Source organism: Pogonomyrmex barbatus, unplaced genomic scaffold (assembly GCF_055798465.1).
Source record: "Pogonomyrmex barbatus isolate J1 unplaced genomic scaffold, ASM5579846v1 scaffold23, whole genome shotgun sequence".
Classification (NCBI taxonomy): domain Eukaryota; kingdom Metazoa; phylum Arthropoda; class Insecta; order Hymenoptera; family Formicidae; genus Pogonomyrmex; species Pogonomyrmex barbatus.
Genome location: NW_028297120.1, coordinates 1,524,258 through 1,543,177, shown reverse-complemented (window position 1 = coordinate 1,543,177; position 18,920 = coordinate 1,524,258). Strand labels below are relative to the sequence as shown.

The 18,920-nt window shown below is 28.6% G+C and overlaps 1 protein-coding gene across 2 annotated transcripts in view; it reads right to left on the bottom strand.

The window, feature by feature from the left end:
* LOC105427284 (pikachurin) overlaps window positions 1-18,920 on the bottom strand; it is a 111,385-nt gene that overhangs the window by 75,738 nt on the left and 16,727 nt on the right. Inside the window, exons 2-3 of one of the 2 annotated variants that reach the window (XM_089078502.1) lie at window positions 16,864-16,980; window positions 314-552 (exon numbers count right to left, since the gene is read on the bottom strand). In XM_089078502.1, coding sequence (XP_088934628.1) covers window positions 314-552; window positions 16,864-16,980 — 356 coding nt within the window. The remainder of the gene's footprint in view (window positions 1-313; window positions 553-16,863; window positions 16,981-18,920) is intronic. The other variant, XM_089078503.1, reaches the window with a different exon arrangement.

Sequence of the window (18,920 nt, the reverse complement as noted above, 5' to 3'; positions counted from 1 at the left end):
ATGACAAGATGTATAAATTGCATAATAAAATGGTAGGTATGATTTCTTATATGGTCTTATCGTATTTATATTATTTATATAGGTATTTGTATAAGTATTATTTATATAAATAAGTTTCTTATATAGTCTTATCGTATTTATATTATTTTTTATAATCTAAATACGATATTTATATTTTACAGGTCAAAGACTTGGAATTTTTCGCCGAATATTCCTTTGGAATCCTACATAATAAATGGCCGCAGAACAACGTGCAAACACTTACGGAGCAATACGACAAGCTAACCCGGGGAAATATGGCGAATAATGTTACCTGAGACGTGGCGCGCAGCTCGATCCGATCCGCGCCGTTCGCCTCGTTTATCTTCGTCGCATTCACGGTGGAATTCTCGACCGGGGCATCCAGATGTATCGTGAAGGTGGCACCACGCATATAAAGGATGTCTTCGACCGCGTCCTCGTCATCCGTGTTGTCCGCGTTTGCCTCGTCGCTCTCGGCCTCGTCAACGAGGTCGCCGAGCTCGCTCGTCGATGGCGACGTCGAGTTGAGTTCTGTAACGAAATAGCCGTTCGTTCTGTTAGAAAAATTGTCGGGAACAAGCTTGGAATGTCAAACAAGCCGCGAGATAACATCGTTGTCTGCCCGAACCGTTTTTACAGAAAGTTGACATCGAGAAATTATCGAATTTCGGGATTTTTTTTTTTTATTGCTGCCTCTCTTTCGCCTCTTTCCAATTAATTCTCGTTGTGTGTGCTTATTATCGCAGGAATCATATTTTTTTTTATAGTTTTACGCCGCGAGTTAGTTACATAATCGTGTAAGAAATATCGTTTTTGTTAATATTATAATTTTCTGTTAAATATTGTGAAAAATGTGTTACGAGCAAATAATTAATTCACAATATGCGTTATTGGTTGTCTAGATTTGTTAAAAATTAAAAATTAAAAATTAAATTAAATATTAATTATATATTTATTCAAGTTATTATTATTCAGTTATTATCAAGATGTTTGAAATAAAAAAATAAAATTTTAAATTTAACCGAATGTACGTAAAAAGATTAACAAATTGGAAAAAACTTTTATAAATAAGTCATTAATATATTATAACAAAGGATGGTTATAAATGTCTATAATATTTCAACTCCAATTTCTAAACTACTTTATCAAAATCAGACGCAACTAATTGTTCATTACAGTACACCGTGAATATGCAATTTTTCCATTCTATTTAATAACAAATTGCTTTATTCATTAGAAAAGAAAATAGAATGGTAACGAAACTTGGCGCTTGCCATCTGATATCTGTAATTTAAAATTTAATGCGGTAATAATCTAATAAATCATTAAAACATTGTTTAAAATTTGCAATTTTGCAAAATTTAGATTCGCATATTTGCTCCTTGCATTTATTTACATAAATAAATGAATACGACAATCAAATCAAGATTTACTTTACGTATTCACAATATCAAAAATTGGTTTTACTGAAACTTGTAAAGCAAAGGGCGATTATGAATGAAATCTACCAACAATATGCACTAGATTACATTAGTTAGATTACATTAGTTTACAGCAAAAAATTATTTTAAAACAAACAAAGTGTTTTTTAGATGCTGAAAACAATGCCATAAGCCAAATTTTTCCAAATTTTTCACATCAAGTTTTCAAAATAATTAAAGTTTAATATGCAAAAAATGGCTTTGCGATATTCGAAGACTTTTTTATAAAAAAAATTAACGATATCTTGAAATTTTGATTAAAAGTAATGAATGTATTGTCCATTCCCTATAAAATACATTTTTTATTTTGGTATCTTATTTTTTATGAAGAATTTTAATACAGAGTTTTGCTAAGATAGTTATCAGCTATCAGAGGTAGTTAGGCTTTTTCTTTAGTGTTCGAAATCTTCGGCATGCCACTCTGCTACAAAATTAAGTAAAAAAAAAGAAGGAAGCCGTAGTTTTACTTACACTTTTTTCTTTTGCATTAAAAACAAAAAGACTTCTTTTTTATTTAATAAAGTTTATTATCATTTTTGATTTTTTAATTTTTCTTTAAAAGCGCTTTAATAGCGCTTCTTTGGGCGTGCAACTAATAATGTCTTTGCGTGCTATTAGTGGCACACGTGTCGCAGTTTGGCTACCTCTGTTCTATAAAATTCTTGAAAACATGGCTGAAAGATATCAAAATAAAATACATTTTTATAATATTATACATTTATGATTTTTAATTAAGAATTTCAAGATATCATTGACCTTCATTAAAAAAAAATCTTCAGATGTAAAAAAATCCATTTTTGCATATTAAATTTCAATTATTTTGGAAACTTGACATACTACAAAAATTTGGCTTGCGGTATCATTCTCAGCATTCAAAAATCTCGAAGAAGCGCCTTGTCTGATTCAAAATAATTAAAAAGAAATATTCTATATAGTGTAAACTATATAGTGTTATTTAGTGTATAGTTATATTTTTAACCATATCAAAAGTTTATAGAATACCTAAAATAAAATGATATTTTCCCTTTAATCTTCTCTTTCTATCAATTTCAATCTTCATGCCGAATGCATTTGCTAAGAATCCACGAGCTGTTGCACATGCAGTACCAGTTCACTGCACATGCAACCAGCGCGACGCACGGCGACGCCGATGGTACCAGCGGTGGTACCGAGGTGAAGGGTCGTTAAGAACTTATCCGTTGGTCGCACACGAGTTTCCACGTGTGTGGCACACACGGATAGTTGTGCCAGTAGATAGTGTACCTTGAGTTCCTTGAACGTTGACCGAAACTCGCTTACACCGTCTATGTTGCCATAGATGAGAGAGAAGAGAGAGAGACAGAGAGAAGGGAGAGAGAGAGAGAGAGAGAGAGAGAGAGAAAGAGAGGGGAAAAGAGAGAGAGAGGGGGGGGGGAGGGGGGAGAGAAAGGACGGAAGAGCGGAGAGGGCGACAGCGAGGACCAAAGCCCGGCATTGGATCGCTCGAGGCGAGCTTGCGATATCGAACTTCGGGCGCTTACGCCTGTGGGTCGTCCTGTCGGTGTAAGCCGCGCACAACTACGTGCGCCGCATCGGAAATTCGTGTATAGCGTTAATTTGGTTATTACCAGGCTTGCAGAATAATAACGTCGGCTAGTGAACGCGACCGGCCGGGGCGGCGACGGTGGCGGCAACGGCGGCGATCGTGGGCGGCGTCAGAAGTCAGCATTGAAACGAGAGATGTACAACGCAACGGGGGATCGATACCGATATCGGGATAACGCGGGTTTCGTACCTCGTATTGGATTTCGTTTTTCGGGGAGAATTTATTTTATTTGCGCCGACCGCATCGGACTACGTTGCGCTCCGTGTTTTCGAGGCAAAAAGCCCCGTGGTTGGTTTCGCAGAAATTTGAAACAGTCGGTCAGTAACTTGCTGAATATGTAACGTAATATTCTTCATGAATAAAATGGGATTCGGTTCGATGCCGCCTTTGCCGGTTCGCGAACTGGGGGGAGGGGGGGGGGGGGGTCGAGGGGTTGCGACCTATCTATACTCGTGAGAAGAAACGGGCTATTTTTAAATTTTCGAGATGATCGCTTATTATGTACCGGATGGAAAGAAATTTAAAGGTACTTGCCGTCTTTGATATCATTTCGAGGCTGTAAGACCGTTTTAATTATCGTTTTGATATCTTAAATTGTCTTTCCTTTGAAGAACATTTTTTGAAACAATTACTAATCTCAAAACAATGTTGAAAATAATAATAATCCATTATTTATAATATAGCTAAATTTGATGTACGTAGCTTAGTTCGGATACAAATTATTATTTGTATAAATAACGACAATGGCGTTTGCAAACAATTGTAGCAATTATACTCAATAATAGCTACTTTGTTCGAAAGCTACTGACTTTCGAGAGGAGACACTCGACTATTTCTTCAACGAGATTTTCTTCGTATGCCAAGGCTTCTACCGTAATACCTGCCAGTGGATCAAGTGGTAAGCAGGCTCTGGCATTTAATTCCGGGGCATTTAAAATTTAATGGGCCTGTCGTATACGAAGCTTCCACTGCCGGGATGTCTCTTGAACTTGCTCGAACTCAAAGGCCTTTGACGCCAGCCATTTTTATTCAAATGACGCCTGATAGACCTTAATTGATGCTAATCTCAATTTTATCGATTTATAAAATATGCCATATTCTGAAATGTAGATGTGGAGTAAAAGTGCAATACTTTAAACAATATAAGTAAAAATATAAATGATCTAGATGAAAAATAAAAATTATATACAAGCGCGTATGACTTATATTAAGTATCTTTATATATTTAAAAATATTAAATTAATTTTTCTAAATACTTCAACAATTCTTCATAATTTTAATTAAAATTACTCTGCTACAAATTAAAAAAATATACATTATTAAAAATATACATTATTAAAAAAAATATACATTAAAAATTATATTAAAGAAATTCTGTATTATATCACTTCTCGATACGATATACATGAATTATAAATTTATAAGCTATAATATATTATTCATAAGTTTTTTTTTAATAAATTATTATATATATATATATATAAGTAAATAAATCATAATTAAAAATATTTGCTTACAAAAAATATTTATAACATTAGAAAAGATATAAAAAATATTAAAATATTGCAATGTGTATGAATGACCTACATACACGCGTGCATCGTACTAGTACTAAAATAGAATCTATTGCGGGAATCCACTTTAGTTCAAGTAACATTTATGTCACATTTATGTTGAGAGCAACAAATCAATTATTTATAGTGATAATTATTTAAAGCAGACTACGTAGAGGGAAATAATATTTTACAATTCACGTCAGCATAATAGAATCAATTTATTGATCAAATTATAAGATAATCTTCAACTTGAAATTGAAAGTAAAGAAAACATTTCTAATATTTATTTAGATATTTATTTAGATATTTATTTAGACTGGACAAGACTTAAAAGAAATTGTATTATTTAAAGGATTAATAAAACTTATAGCAGTCAGGTGTTATTTACTGTGTGAGAATGTCAGTCCAATCAGAAATTACAATTCTGAATTTGCGCGGCGCAAAAATTGCCGACGAAATGTTGATTTTCGTGAATTAAAGTTGAAGCGACTCTTGAATTCAAAATGAAGCTCGAAATGCATTTCGAGCATTACGCCTTGCAAAGGCGGAAGGAGGCAAAAGCAAAATTGCACACAGCTGCGCATGGAGTGTAGCGCTGGTATCCACCATATTTAAAAGCCTCAAGAGTCTACCTCTCTGAGGTAGCAGGCAATTGTTGGAGTATTTCTGAAACTTGGACGATTCCAATCGGAACGCGTTTGCAGAATCGATTTAGAAAGAATGCTCATAGGAGCGCGTTCCAAGGCCAGCTGTAATAGCGTTATTAAAGAAATGGCGATCAAAATGTTCGAGATATCATTGATATTACGGCGAATAAATGGAAGAATGAAATTGACCAAAAAATTGGACAAATGAACGAACAAATTATTGGCAATTAATGTTAATGCCAACGATTCATAGCAATGCATGTCTTCACGAACAAACATAAAGTTCAGTATGCTTGTGATTTAAAAAAACAAGTTATAGAAAATATTCTTTTTATTTTTATTTTTTACCACGTGTCCCGTAAAAATATACTTCTGCAAAATGTATTTCCATAATTTTTCAGAATTAGTTGGAACAATTTTACAAATTTTTCATCAGCGTCTTTATTAAAATTTGTTTAAAGGCGAACGTATAGAATTATTAATTAGATTTGCACTCCGAAAGCTACAACTAGCTTAATTAAAGGAACAATCTGCATAGCAACTATGACGCTTCACGAGAAATGCTACGGTGCAAAATTAATACACGCGACGAACTTTGACCGTTCGCATTTGACAGCAATGACATGTACGACTCAATTTTGAATCGGCATCTTTTAAATTTTGCAAACAGGGCAATTATATTATATGACTATCGAATGATTACTAACGCGAAGAATAAATTAATTAACATGAGAATTAAAAAAATTGAGTTCAAAGTCAAGAAATAATTGATAATTGATTTTATAAATTAATCGGAAACAAATCCAACATTTTATTGCATTTTTTTTGTAATCTTACAGAAATAATAAGTAACATTATGAAGATATTAAGATATATAAGATTATTCAATCTATAATTCAGGATCTATAATTCAATCACTAATTTTCTTATCTTGATTTCCAATTGTAAAATGATTAGATCTAATAAATTCATTTTGTTGCATCACAATTTCTTTGTTGCATCATGAAATGCAGATGTTAAATCTCTTTATTTCAATAAAATAATGTTTCATTATTATTGTCATAAATATTTATCATGAATAAAATATTGTCGAATGATAAATAAACGATTTTTAGTTCCCAACAAAATCGTAAATTTTGATTATATATTGTGATCTAGCATTTGTAAATGTTTGGTACCTGCTTGAATAATATGTACTACATTTGTTATACAATAATATTGCTAATAAATTGCATAGATATTACGTACAATGCAAAGTTAATATTAGTACACATGTTTAAATTGGCAAAACAATGTATATTAATCCAATCGTATAGTTCATTATAATTATATAATTATAATTATTATAATCATTATAATTATAGTTCATATAAATAGATAGATGAATAGATAAATTACAGATCATAGAAACAAGACAGAAATATCAGGAAATACGATTTGTTAATTCTTTATCGCAATTCTTGTAAAATAAGGTTAAACTACTAATATTTTAATATCAATATTTGTATCACATTAATGACTTATTTTACATTAAGTTAATAACATATACAGAGTTAAAACAGATAAATTTAATTATCTATTACAGATTAATAAAATTTCTGAAAATTTAATTTCATTTGAAATATGGGTTTTAAATAAATTAACATAATATAATTTATTTAAAAGAAAATAAAATAATTAAAAAATAGATTAAACAAAATTTAATCTTAACTCGAATTTAAGACCAATTTTTAAATTGAATTAAGCATAATTCTTCTAAAAACCGATAATTTATAAACTATTATATTTTGTTATAAATATCTATGACTATTTCGCTATTATCCAATTAATCAAAAACATTCATAGTTTCTAGAATAGAGAGAGAGAGAGAGAGAGAGAGAGAGAGAGAGAGAGAGAGAGTGAGAGAGTGAGAGAGAGAGAGAGAGAGAGAGAGAGAGAGAGAGAGAGAGAGAGAGAGAGAGAGAAGTGCTGTAATACATCATTGTCTATTTCGCAAATATTCCTCATGTTCTTTCATGGAGAAATCCCTGGAAAATTGTTTTAATCCCAGCAATACTACTAGTGATCTGTCATATGTGGATTCTCACAATCTAAGCTTCGAAAGAAACTTTATTAATACTCGAACTTTTGATCACTTCATGCTCTGATTAAGAAAACTTTCAAAAAGTCAATTTTATGATACACTACATTTTATCTCTTTCTATTTTTCCACTAGAAAAACTATTTATTTTTTAGACATTCCATAATACTTTGTTATCCAATCTTATAATATAACATTTTGCTGTTTCGAAATGGATTCTAAAATACATAAGGATACATATATTGCTGTTTTAAGAATTATTAAAAAATTTAAGAAATATTTAATTTGAGATAGTGTTCTATAGAACAACTCAAAGTATAAAAACTTATTAACATAATGATTAAAAAATGTTGTGTGAAAAACAATTTAATAGAATCAGACAGCATATAATAAAAGTTTAAACAAAATAAAACATAATCGGATATTTATGTTGTATCAATTTTTGTATAGATTATTTATTAATTAATTATAAAATTTAATCGATAAAGAAAAGCTAATTTATTTTACAAATGCAATTCATAATTCTCATAAGCAAAATTTTATTAATTAGATAATATTAATCAAACAATGATTAAGAAAAATTGTTATTATATTAACTGCAGCATAAATAAGTATAAAAAGTATAAAAAGCATAAAAAGTATTCTTTAAAAATTTTTCAATAAATGAATTACATATTATTCAAATTGCATATAGAATTATTTAAGGTCAATGAATTACTAATTGCTAATTTATTATTTCTATATTAATTATATGTATAAAATAATATTATAATTTAGAAATGAAAAAACTCTATTCTTTAAATTCTATTCTAAATAATTAAAATTTCATATTATTTTAATATAATGTTTCTTCAATGTAGTTACGTGTACATATATATATATATATATATATATATATATATATATATACGTCCTTAACTTGAACGGTTAAAAATTGCTCGAGATTATTTGGTAGACGATGAGAGAAGATCCTAAGTACATTTAAAACAATTGAATTTTACATAATTCTACATAAATACTTTTTTCATCAAAAAACCGTCCTTTATTTTGTAAATAAACATTAAACATATGCATAACGATAATATTAAAAACTGATTTTTGATAATTCAAGAATGTTAAACATAAAGCTGTTTTAAAAAATGTTTAATATTTTGGATTGTCAATAAATCAATTAGCGCGCGATCATATTGCTTGTTTTGTATAGCACGCTTTTGCCTTCAGTCTATTGTATTATTATTTGTGTAAGAATACTTGAATGGGCAAATAATAATGTAAATTTTTCCATACATCATGTCTCGAAACATGACTATTCTTTACAAACAATTAATGATTATCAATCAATACGGGAGAATTGTTATGATTAACTATTTGTAGGCCTTAAACATCAACCGTTTTTTAGCAGAGAGAAATGTTTTTAAAGAAAGTATCTCGCGCGATTTGTCTATTTTAAATAGAAACTGAAGTAATAGAGAAATTTTTATTAGATTCTGCACGCTTAGGGTTCAGCTTTCTTCAATGATGAGCTTCTTTTTGTCTATTAAAATATAATAACTTGTTTTTTACTTTTAAATTAAGAGTACAACTGCCAGATAAAGATATGTAATTAACAGTGTGTCATATAACAATTAATTGATAATAATTATTTTGTGATTTAATAAAGTATTTGTTGTTGTGCATATTGAATATTATACAATAAAATACCGTTTATTGATTCGCACACGACGATCAGTATTCGTTATTCGAAATATTTTCACAATTCATGATCTTCTATTGAGCTCTCCAACGCTCTGAGAAACAGATTAATAATGAAGAAACTAATGATATCTATTGTATTATGAGAATAACATTGCCACGAGTCATGTAATAGATATTATGTGACAAACAACGTTGAATTTCATCGATATACATCATCTCCAATAATTAAATAAATGAACTGCAGCTGATTCGTAACATCAAGAGTGCCACACGAGTAATCAAACTAAGAGACTTTTTTAAGAGTCATTTAATTGATATCCTACTAATCGCACTTTTGATGTAAGACAGTATAGGATCTCGAGGAAAATGCAGACTCATCTAGTGATACTGAATATATTTTCATGGACTTTATAAAAGGGAGTGCTGCAAAATATGTGAAAGACTTTTTTTAATAATTAATCTTCGTGCGATCATTATTCGTAAGAGTTTTACGCGAATAAGTGCAATGGGAGGAGAAATTCATATTACCTGACATTTTGAGATAAAAAGAAAATTTAATTATAAGATATTTATGCCAATTACATAAAATTTAAAATAAGAAACGTGCAAGAATAAATAATTTAAAAACTATATATACGGATGTAATATATATAATTTATAAAATAGTCTAACAATAATAGACTTATAAGAAAATAGAATATAATTTATTAATAATTTATTAATTTATTAATGTTTTTTGACAATATATTATTACTTAAAGCTTATTAAATTTTACTACTTAAATTGATTAAATTTTCAACATCTTCAGCAAATATTTTAAGTAAATTAAATAAAATAAGAAATAAAGAAAATAAAAGAAATATATTATAAATATAATAAATATTAATTGAATAATTATTGGTTTTTTCCTAAAAACTTTAAATAATAATAAATTTTATATTCAAAATAGCAATGTAGCATATGATATAAAGAATTTGTTAAAAAATAAAGTGTAAAATTAAAAAGTTCAATAGTAGTAGTATTCAATTATTAGGTATCTTTTTATTTGTAAAATTTAATAATCAATATTTTAATTCTAATATTTTAGAAACGTGCATATATAATCAAATTTGCAAAATTGCAAAATTATAAGAAAATTATTGCAAAATTTGAGAAGTTAACATCCGAAAAATATTATATCTTATCAATTAAATGTATTTTCATGTGGCTTAATTAAAAGAATTGATCCTATTATATTCTGCAGTCAATATTTATTAAAGACTTTTGTAAAAAAGAAAGTTATGTTTTTAATCGCAATCGCTATCTTGCAAAAGGTCCTTACAGCTGTCAGATGGACGACATTCATACCAGTGGGAAGACGTAATGATCTTCATCGTGGTGAGTTATTTTCCGTTGGTTCCCATGAGATTCATTCGCGATGTCTAATTTGGTGCCCTTTGAAAGTTGAAGATTTCCCTTGCAAGGCTGGCATTAATATCAGTTTCTTTTTTTTATGAATCTCAGAAATGGAGTTTTCAGCAATAAATTAACGGCAATAACTATGCATATATCTTTTTAAATTGAATTATAAAATTAATTTATTATAAAAGAAGAATTTATTCTTTTCATTATTTCTCATTGTTTTTCTATTAATATGTTATCAATAATAAGTTTTATTTAATAAGTAATAATATATTTTAAGTAATAATATATTGTCAAAAAACGCTATTAAACTAAATTAATAAATTAATAAATATTCTATTTTCTTATAAGTCTATTATTTTTATAAATTATATAACTATTTTATAAATTATATACATTACATATGTATATATAGTTATACTATTGTTTTTCTATTAATATGTTAGGCATTAATATTAGCACTAATATTGTCTTAAGATGGTAAAATGGTAAAAAATGATAGTGAAGAATGTGAATATTGAATAAAATAATTTTAATTATAAATAAAATACATTCAAATTACAAAAGTTTGACAAGAATTGTGACAAAAGAAAATATATTTTGATATATTCTTATAAGAAATTTTTAAGAAATAAACAATTTATATGAATTATCATAAAAAATTTTTAGTTACTAATTTATCTAATTATAAATTAATTAATAAATTAATTGTAATAAATTAATTAATTAAACCAATTGTAAATAAATTATACAAATTTTTTTTAATTTTAATAATTTATGTATGAATAATGTGTGAAATTAATTATTTATATTTTTGCATATAATAATCTTCAATAATCTATATTTTTTGTTTTTAAATACACTTTATAATTATTTTCAGTTTGACATATATAACAATAATTTCATCTATTTTTTTTATTAGAAGATATATATATATTAATGTATAAAATTTATTTTTTATTTATCACAAAAGAAAAGTACAATTTAAATAAGTATAAAAGTATAATTTAATATAATTTAATAAAAGAATATTTTCTAGAACAAACATTCTGATATATCAATATAAATATTAATATAAATTATCGGAAGCAATTCATGAGATCTAAGCTTTACTTCTTTCTGCAATAAAGTCTTTGACGAATGATATTTGACGAATCACTTTTTAATATATTAGTAATAATTATATTGCAAAAATTATTGTATCATGTATGTACTGCATTTTAATCTTTTCCTGCGTATTAAAATATTTTATAGTAATTCTATATTTTGAATTATATTTTATTTTATACTGTATTATGTATTTGATTACATAATTTATACAACATTGTAATTTTGTATATTTTAATACAAAAATAGATTGCATCAGAAATAATAAATATTAAATAATTTAAAGAAAATCTACTTAAAAAAGGACTACTAACTAAAATCACCGAAAGATTTCTGTAGATATAAATATAAATATAGATATAAAATTTTGTCTGATTAAATAAATAAAATAATAATAATTTTCTAATAAGATAAATATACTGTTAATGATAAATTTATAAAATTATTTATTTTAATAATAATTTCTATACTTTGATTAAAGAATTTAATACATTTAAATTTATTAAAAATAAGTTTGTTTTTCAGTGATTTTGTTTTATAAAATGTTATTTGTACGACAAAACTTATATCATTATTATTTCAAAATTTTATATTTCTGGAGAAATTCGCAAAATACAAATATAAAATATTAATAAATAAAAAGAAAAAATAAATTGAAAAAAATATATTTTCTGCAATTTGGTTTGATTTGTCTTGTTCGTATTTATTTTTTAATATTTTTAGAGGATTATATCTGGTAAGTAATTACCAATTACTTATTGATTCTAAGTAAATAAATTTATTAATTATAATATAGTTTAATGAATATTGTGGTAGACTACTATATTATCAATGTTTGCTTGTTCATTTATTTAAGTATCTATATAATTAATTACTACACAGTTTATAATTATTGTTTTAATCACTTACAGGACTCAAAGAATATGAGGAATGTTTGAGATAATGAAATAAAGTTTGATATTTTGGTCATTGTTGCGCCGGTTTGTCAAAGACAAAAAAATCATACAATATGTTATAAGCATAAATACTTCATAGATTTACATAAATTGTACGTTTATGTACAACATCTAATGATAATATGATAATATAGAAGAACAGAGATAAAGATACATGGTCAAATTCTTTTTATTATATTTTTATATTATGTGCTATGTGAAAATAATGTAAAAATGTAAGAATGAAAAAAAGAATGAGAAAAATGAGGGCTAGAAAGAAAAATACGTATCTTTTTTTCCTTTTTCCCGCAAATTGCACAATGGAACACAGAAAGTATCTGACCAATTATTTCCTTTTATTATCTTCGCCCTTAATGGAACTATCTGCAGTTTATCTATATAAATCTATATAAATTTTTTATGACAAACATACATGAAATCAAAATCAATTATTGTCGACAATTCTTATTTAGGATAATAACTTTTTTCATTTCTCATTAAAAAAAGTCTCATCAGTCATTGCGATAAAATTATTAATATTATATTTGAACTTTATAATTAATATTGAATTTTAATACTTTGATTACTTGTTGATTATGTTATTACTAATAATGAAATAAAATTTTTATAAGATATAATAGAAAAAGATTGCTAAAGAGAACATGAAGAATAAAAATAAAGATTTAAATAAAACGAGAATAAAATTTAGGTAAAATATATTTAATTACAAACTGATTCTGATTCATTTCAACCACAAATCATTGTGGATAATTATCCTCGTAAAGTCGTTGACGGAGCAAATCGTCAAGATGCCGACCTAGCAAAAGTTATAGGCAAGATTACCGAAATTCGTGTTCGTGCTCAAGAGATCGACTTAGTTGGTTTACCTCCAGTAAAACTTACCAAGAATTACATTTAGTGGTAAAGTTAATGGAACAATTAGGTTTGCAGTAGTCTACGGCATTAAAAAAGAGTAAAGCAAAATTAATATAACATAAAGGAATACCAATCTGGACTACATATCAAAAATGTCAATAGAAGAGGCATTTTATGTTACGTGGTGTTACCATTCAATAAAAAAGAGTTGAATAAATCTGTAGAAAAAGACCCGCTAGATTAGACCATGAAGTTGATGACGAAGTCGATGTGATCAAAATTATCAAACCAGTAGAGATGATCGAAGATGTTGAGATTCTATCATCCCCCGGAATTAGCGGAATCCAGAGGAGGGCTCTGGAGGAACGGGAACAGGAAGAAATCGACTTATCCGATTTACCACGGGCGGAGGTCGCTAGATTGAGAATCAGAATCAAGGATAAAATCAATATAAGAATCAGATTTCGCAGACCCGGCCGTATTGGAGGGAGCGCAATTAGCGCAAGACAGAGGATCGATTTGGATTCGTGGCAGCTGAGAAGGAAATATTCGCAATGGCGGTACCGTCAGATTCAGCGCGCAAGAGTAGCTGGACAAAAGTAGAAATAAAAGATGTTGAAGTTTTACCAGCCACGGAATTAAATTCAGAGGAGAGATCCAAGTGGAGGAACAAGAACGCAACATCCATGTTAGTGAGATTGTACAATTAGATTCAGCGGACAACGAATAGCGGAAATTACACAGTAAAAATTCGATGAAGTTGGGATTTATTACGCTATCTGATAAAACATTTTTAATAAATAGAGATAATAAAACCGAGTGCTTTGTCAAACCTGTGCGTAATCACATTTAATATTTAAAATAAATCGAAGCAAGTTTATGCTTCGATTATATCTTCCTATGTATTCTATACACATAGATTGGAATATATATGGAAAATATATTCCTAGTTTAGTAGTAAATGTTCTATAAAATAGTTAAGATCAAAATGAACAACACAAATTCCTTTCTTAAGTTGAATTAATTTTGCAATATTCTCTATTGAACGAACGTTAGAACGAAATTATCGTCGAAATTATCCTTTATTGGCTGGCAAATTATATTTTACATAACGTAATAAGTCGGGAATAAACGCATTAAAAGTAATATATGATTTTTTTTCTTTATCCTCGTTTGCATTCCAATTTTATATCAATAATTATCGATTGTTATAATTTTACAATTTCTTTTGCTGTCATGTAATTTTTTTGTCGAAATCCATTTTGTTTCAATCCATTCAAATGGACTACTCTAAAACATAATAGAAACTTTCGATAGGCAAATTCAAACGTGTAGTGTGGTTTGAAACTTATTTTTTTTTAATTTTTAAAAGGAGAATGGTTGAAGAGAGTAAATGAGAGAGAAAAAAAAACTTTGTGGTTGTGAGTGTACTGAGATAAGCATTCCGATCGTGGACAGACTGTAATAATGGAATTCCGCGAACAATCAATCGGAAAGCAATTAACGGAGGCGATCGTCGACGAACTTCCCACCAAATTTCCTGTCGCGTTCGTTCGTGAGAAAAACGTCTATTGGGTAAACGGGATCGCGTAATTTTGTTGCAACAGTTGCATCGAATACTGTACTCTATAAGTCAGTTCCATATGCAGTCGCTTATCTGTTTGTTCATTAAGACTGGCAAATGCAAACGTAAAAATGCAAATTAGAACGTAAAAATTATTTTACTATTTTACTTATTTTTAAACATAACCGTTTTATTCATCTATTTCAGTAAAAATGCACGAATATACATAGTACGCTTAAAGCGTAACAATAGTGTAAATCAAACAGAAGAAATATCATATTTGCTTATTAATAATAAAAAAGATTATTCATCCTGCTTGGATATCGCGCATTGATTGTATGCGTCATATCTATGATAATGTGACGCTTGATTCAAATTCATTTTTGCCATAGCTCGCTAACATCTTTACGTAGGATTAAACTAACGATAAATCACAGCTGTCCCCAAAATTCTTTGTGATTTATGAATAATTTTACCGTATTTTTCTTCGCAATGCCTTCTCTTCGTATTTCATAAGCCCGACGCGAAATGTATTCCGCGCAATTCCGCGCGAAATGAGATATTACCTTTAATACGGGCACTGTAAACAGCTTGAACTTGAGATTGTCGAGATAAATTTGCAACCAGTGTGCAAGCTTTTTACCTCGTAATTTTTCAACGGCACAATAAATAAATTTCGCACGTAACATAATTTACGTTTTATATGTATATGTATTTATGTATTTATATGTATATGCATATTGCTTTAACGGATATGATATAATAATTGAAAACATCAATCAACGTTGATACTATCGTATCAATTCAATTTATTTTTTAACGATTAAATAATTAAACGTTTGCTGCCTTTTCCTCTGTTTTTCTCTTCTGTAACAATGACTTCAAATTTGCTTCTGTTTTCTTACTGCAGTCATTTTGAATCATAAAAAATGAGAAATTATGTGAATTTTTTCATTATAATGTAAATCAAAATAAATTAGATTTTTATGTGTCACATAAAAATCTGATGAAATATATTACAAATTAAAAATACATCTAATAAACACATTATAAATTAAAAAATATATTGAAAATTTTTTTTATTTGCAAATTAATATGTAATAATAATTTAATTATTATAAGAGTTATTTTTAAAACTAAAAAATGTTCATATAAATTGAATTATATTGCATTTCTTAATATACAATCTTAATAGAAAAAAAAATTTATTTTTGATATATTTTACTTATAATTTGATATAATTTATATAATCAAATATAAATATAATGACATGTCAAATAATTAATCTGAAATATTTGAAATGTTTAACAAAAAAAATTTATCCAATTTTTTTGTTTTTAATTTTATATAGCAGCACCGACGAAATAAAAATTACTCAAGCCTCAAGAATAGTTTGAAAATTATCTAGATGGAGAAAGATCTGATTGAAAGCACGGACGCGATTTGATAAAAAAAGCCATTACTGCGAAGCTTTACAGTCAGGATGTATCCTATAGAGTTAAAGAGAGATAAAGAATTAAAAACTCTCGAAACATATTTTTAAAACTTTCGAACGTTCGATTTGGATTTCCAACTAGTAAAACTGCGATGATATTATCAAAAAAATATTACCAGCAGCCCAGAGATAATATCGGTCCGCGCTTGAAGGATACTCCTGGAACAAAACTCTCCGGGAATCAAGCGAGAGAGACAGAGAGAGAGAGAGAGAGAGAGAGAGAGAGAGAGAGAGAGAGAGAAAGAGAGAGATATTCAACGGTAGTCGGCGCGGGTGCTTCGGAAACAATACGGCCGTCGCATCGAAAAGTTTGTTTCGGCGCAGCGCGACGCAAAATTTTATTAGGGAAATCAAAGATGTCGCCTGCCATGAATGCGAATTGCAAAGTGAGATAAGGAATCGAATCGGAGTCACACTCACCGGCGCAGCTGTATCCATTTTTATGAAGTATGTACCCGTCCCTGCAGTCGCATTCGTACATGCCGTCGTGGAGTTCGTAGCAGAGCTGCTCGCACGGCGATCCGTGCCCGCATCTTCCTGAAACACGGCAGAGAAACGGGGGAACGGTGAGTAAAGTTATGCGTGCCGAGGGAATTCGGGGAAGGGTGGAGGAAATTCGCGAGGTGGCGAACAAAGGGAGAAACATCGGCATAGAAGGCGGCGATGAGTTGCAAACGCAACGCGTTCACGCGTCCTCCGTTTCCCATCCCTAATAGCGTATTTACGCAACACTACCTTTGAAACGGTATTCCGTAAGATCGATCCGTATAAAAATTCTACGTGTAAATGTAGTCTCGCGAATACCTTTTGCACTTTCGCTTCTTTTTTTTTTTTTTTTTTTTTTTTTTAAGAATATCCTCGTTGAATTCGTATATGCGTATATGCGCACAAATGTGAGTTTGCACTAATAATTTCAAAGTGTACATACATAGCTGAATATAAATCAATTAGTCCCAAAAAGTAGCTTAGAACATATTTATCAGGCAGACGAGTATGTACTTATTAAATTGTATTTGATACAAATATAAAATTGATTTGCGATATAAATTTATATCTGTTTCACATTTCCGTTTATCTCTTTTGAATCTTTGTAAGAATAAAGTGATTTTATCGCATTAATTGATTCTGATTCTGCTAATTATTCCAGATTATCATAGGCAGTCGCCGATTAAGCACGCGGTAATTGAAAAATGATTTTACACAATATTCCGACGAGAATCTTTTTTACTCTTTGTATCGTGCCTGTGATAATCTGGAATAATTAACTTTTCTCAGAGTCAACTAATGCGACAAAAATCACATCGGTTTGTTCTCGAAAAGATTTGAAAGAGATAATGTGGAAATGTGAAAGAAATGCAAATTTATATCACAAATTAATTTTATATATATAAACGTATGCAATTTATTCTCGATTATTCCTACAACTTCCTCGAAAATAACTGAAAATTATATAACCGAGGAAAGAAAAATGAAATATTAATTATTTTTGCCGTTTGCCTTTTAATATTTCAACAAATTATAAAGCTTTGCGCTGCAACATTTGCACAACATTTTATTAATGTTTTTCTTATAAATGCATTGCAGACGTAAAGAGAAATTGTATGAAATTCATAAAAAAAGGTATTGCGGAACATAACAAATAATTAAATGCTATCGAGCTAACCGCAGTCTCGAACCATTTTTTTCTTCATTGCAATTTTATTTTGTTATTTAATCTAACATCGCAACAACCAATTTACAAAAATAGTGAAGTATTAAATCGTAACAGGCGTATAAAACGTAATATTCAGGATGACAGCGCGATAATTAATCTTTCAGAATTATGCTGAGTAACACAGAGGATTAAATCTCATATATAACGCGCGATTTTTTCGATGTAACATTCAATATAAACGTGACTTGTGATATAATTGAAGTATTAATGATGTAAATAAGCTTAAATAACTTTGTGTAATAATCTACTACACAATCTAATATTTTATATATAATTGCGCTCTCTCTCTCTCTCTCTCTCTCTCTCTCTCTCTCTCTCTCTGATTTTATGTACATCTAATGTATTTATAAATACGTGAACAACTTTTATTTAGTAAATTATATTTATTCAGTAAATGCTGCATAAAAACAATTCAGCAATTAACATTCGTTCAGTGTGACCGTCCAATACAATTAAAAATTTCAATGCTGACATTTTATGTCATGTAACCGTCGTTGTAACGCTGAAATTTGCAACTGCAAATGTTTTACGACTGGCAATAAATTAATCAGTTTCACTGTTGCAACGCAAACTGGCATTCCTTTTTATGGGATGCACCAAATCACTGCGCATAATACATTACAGCTCAACATGCATCAAAAAAGCAAGATTAAAAAAAAAAAATATATATATATATATATATATACATTTTTTTCCATATTAAAAAAATAAAATTAGCTCTATTTTTCATTGTAAGGTAAAATCGTTTACAAGAAAAATTACA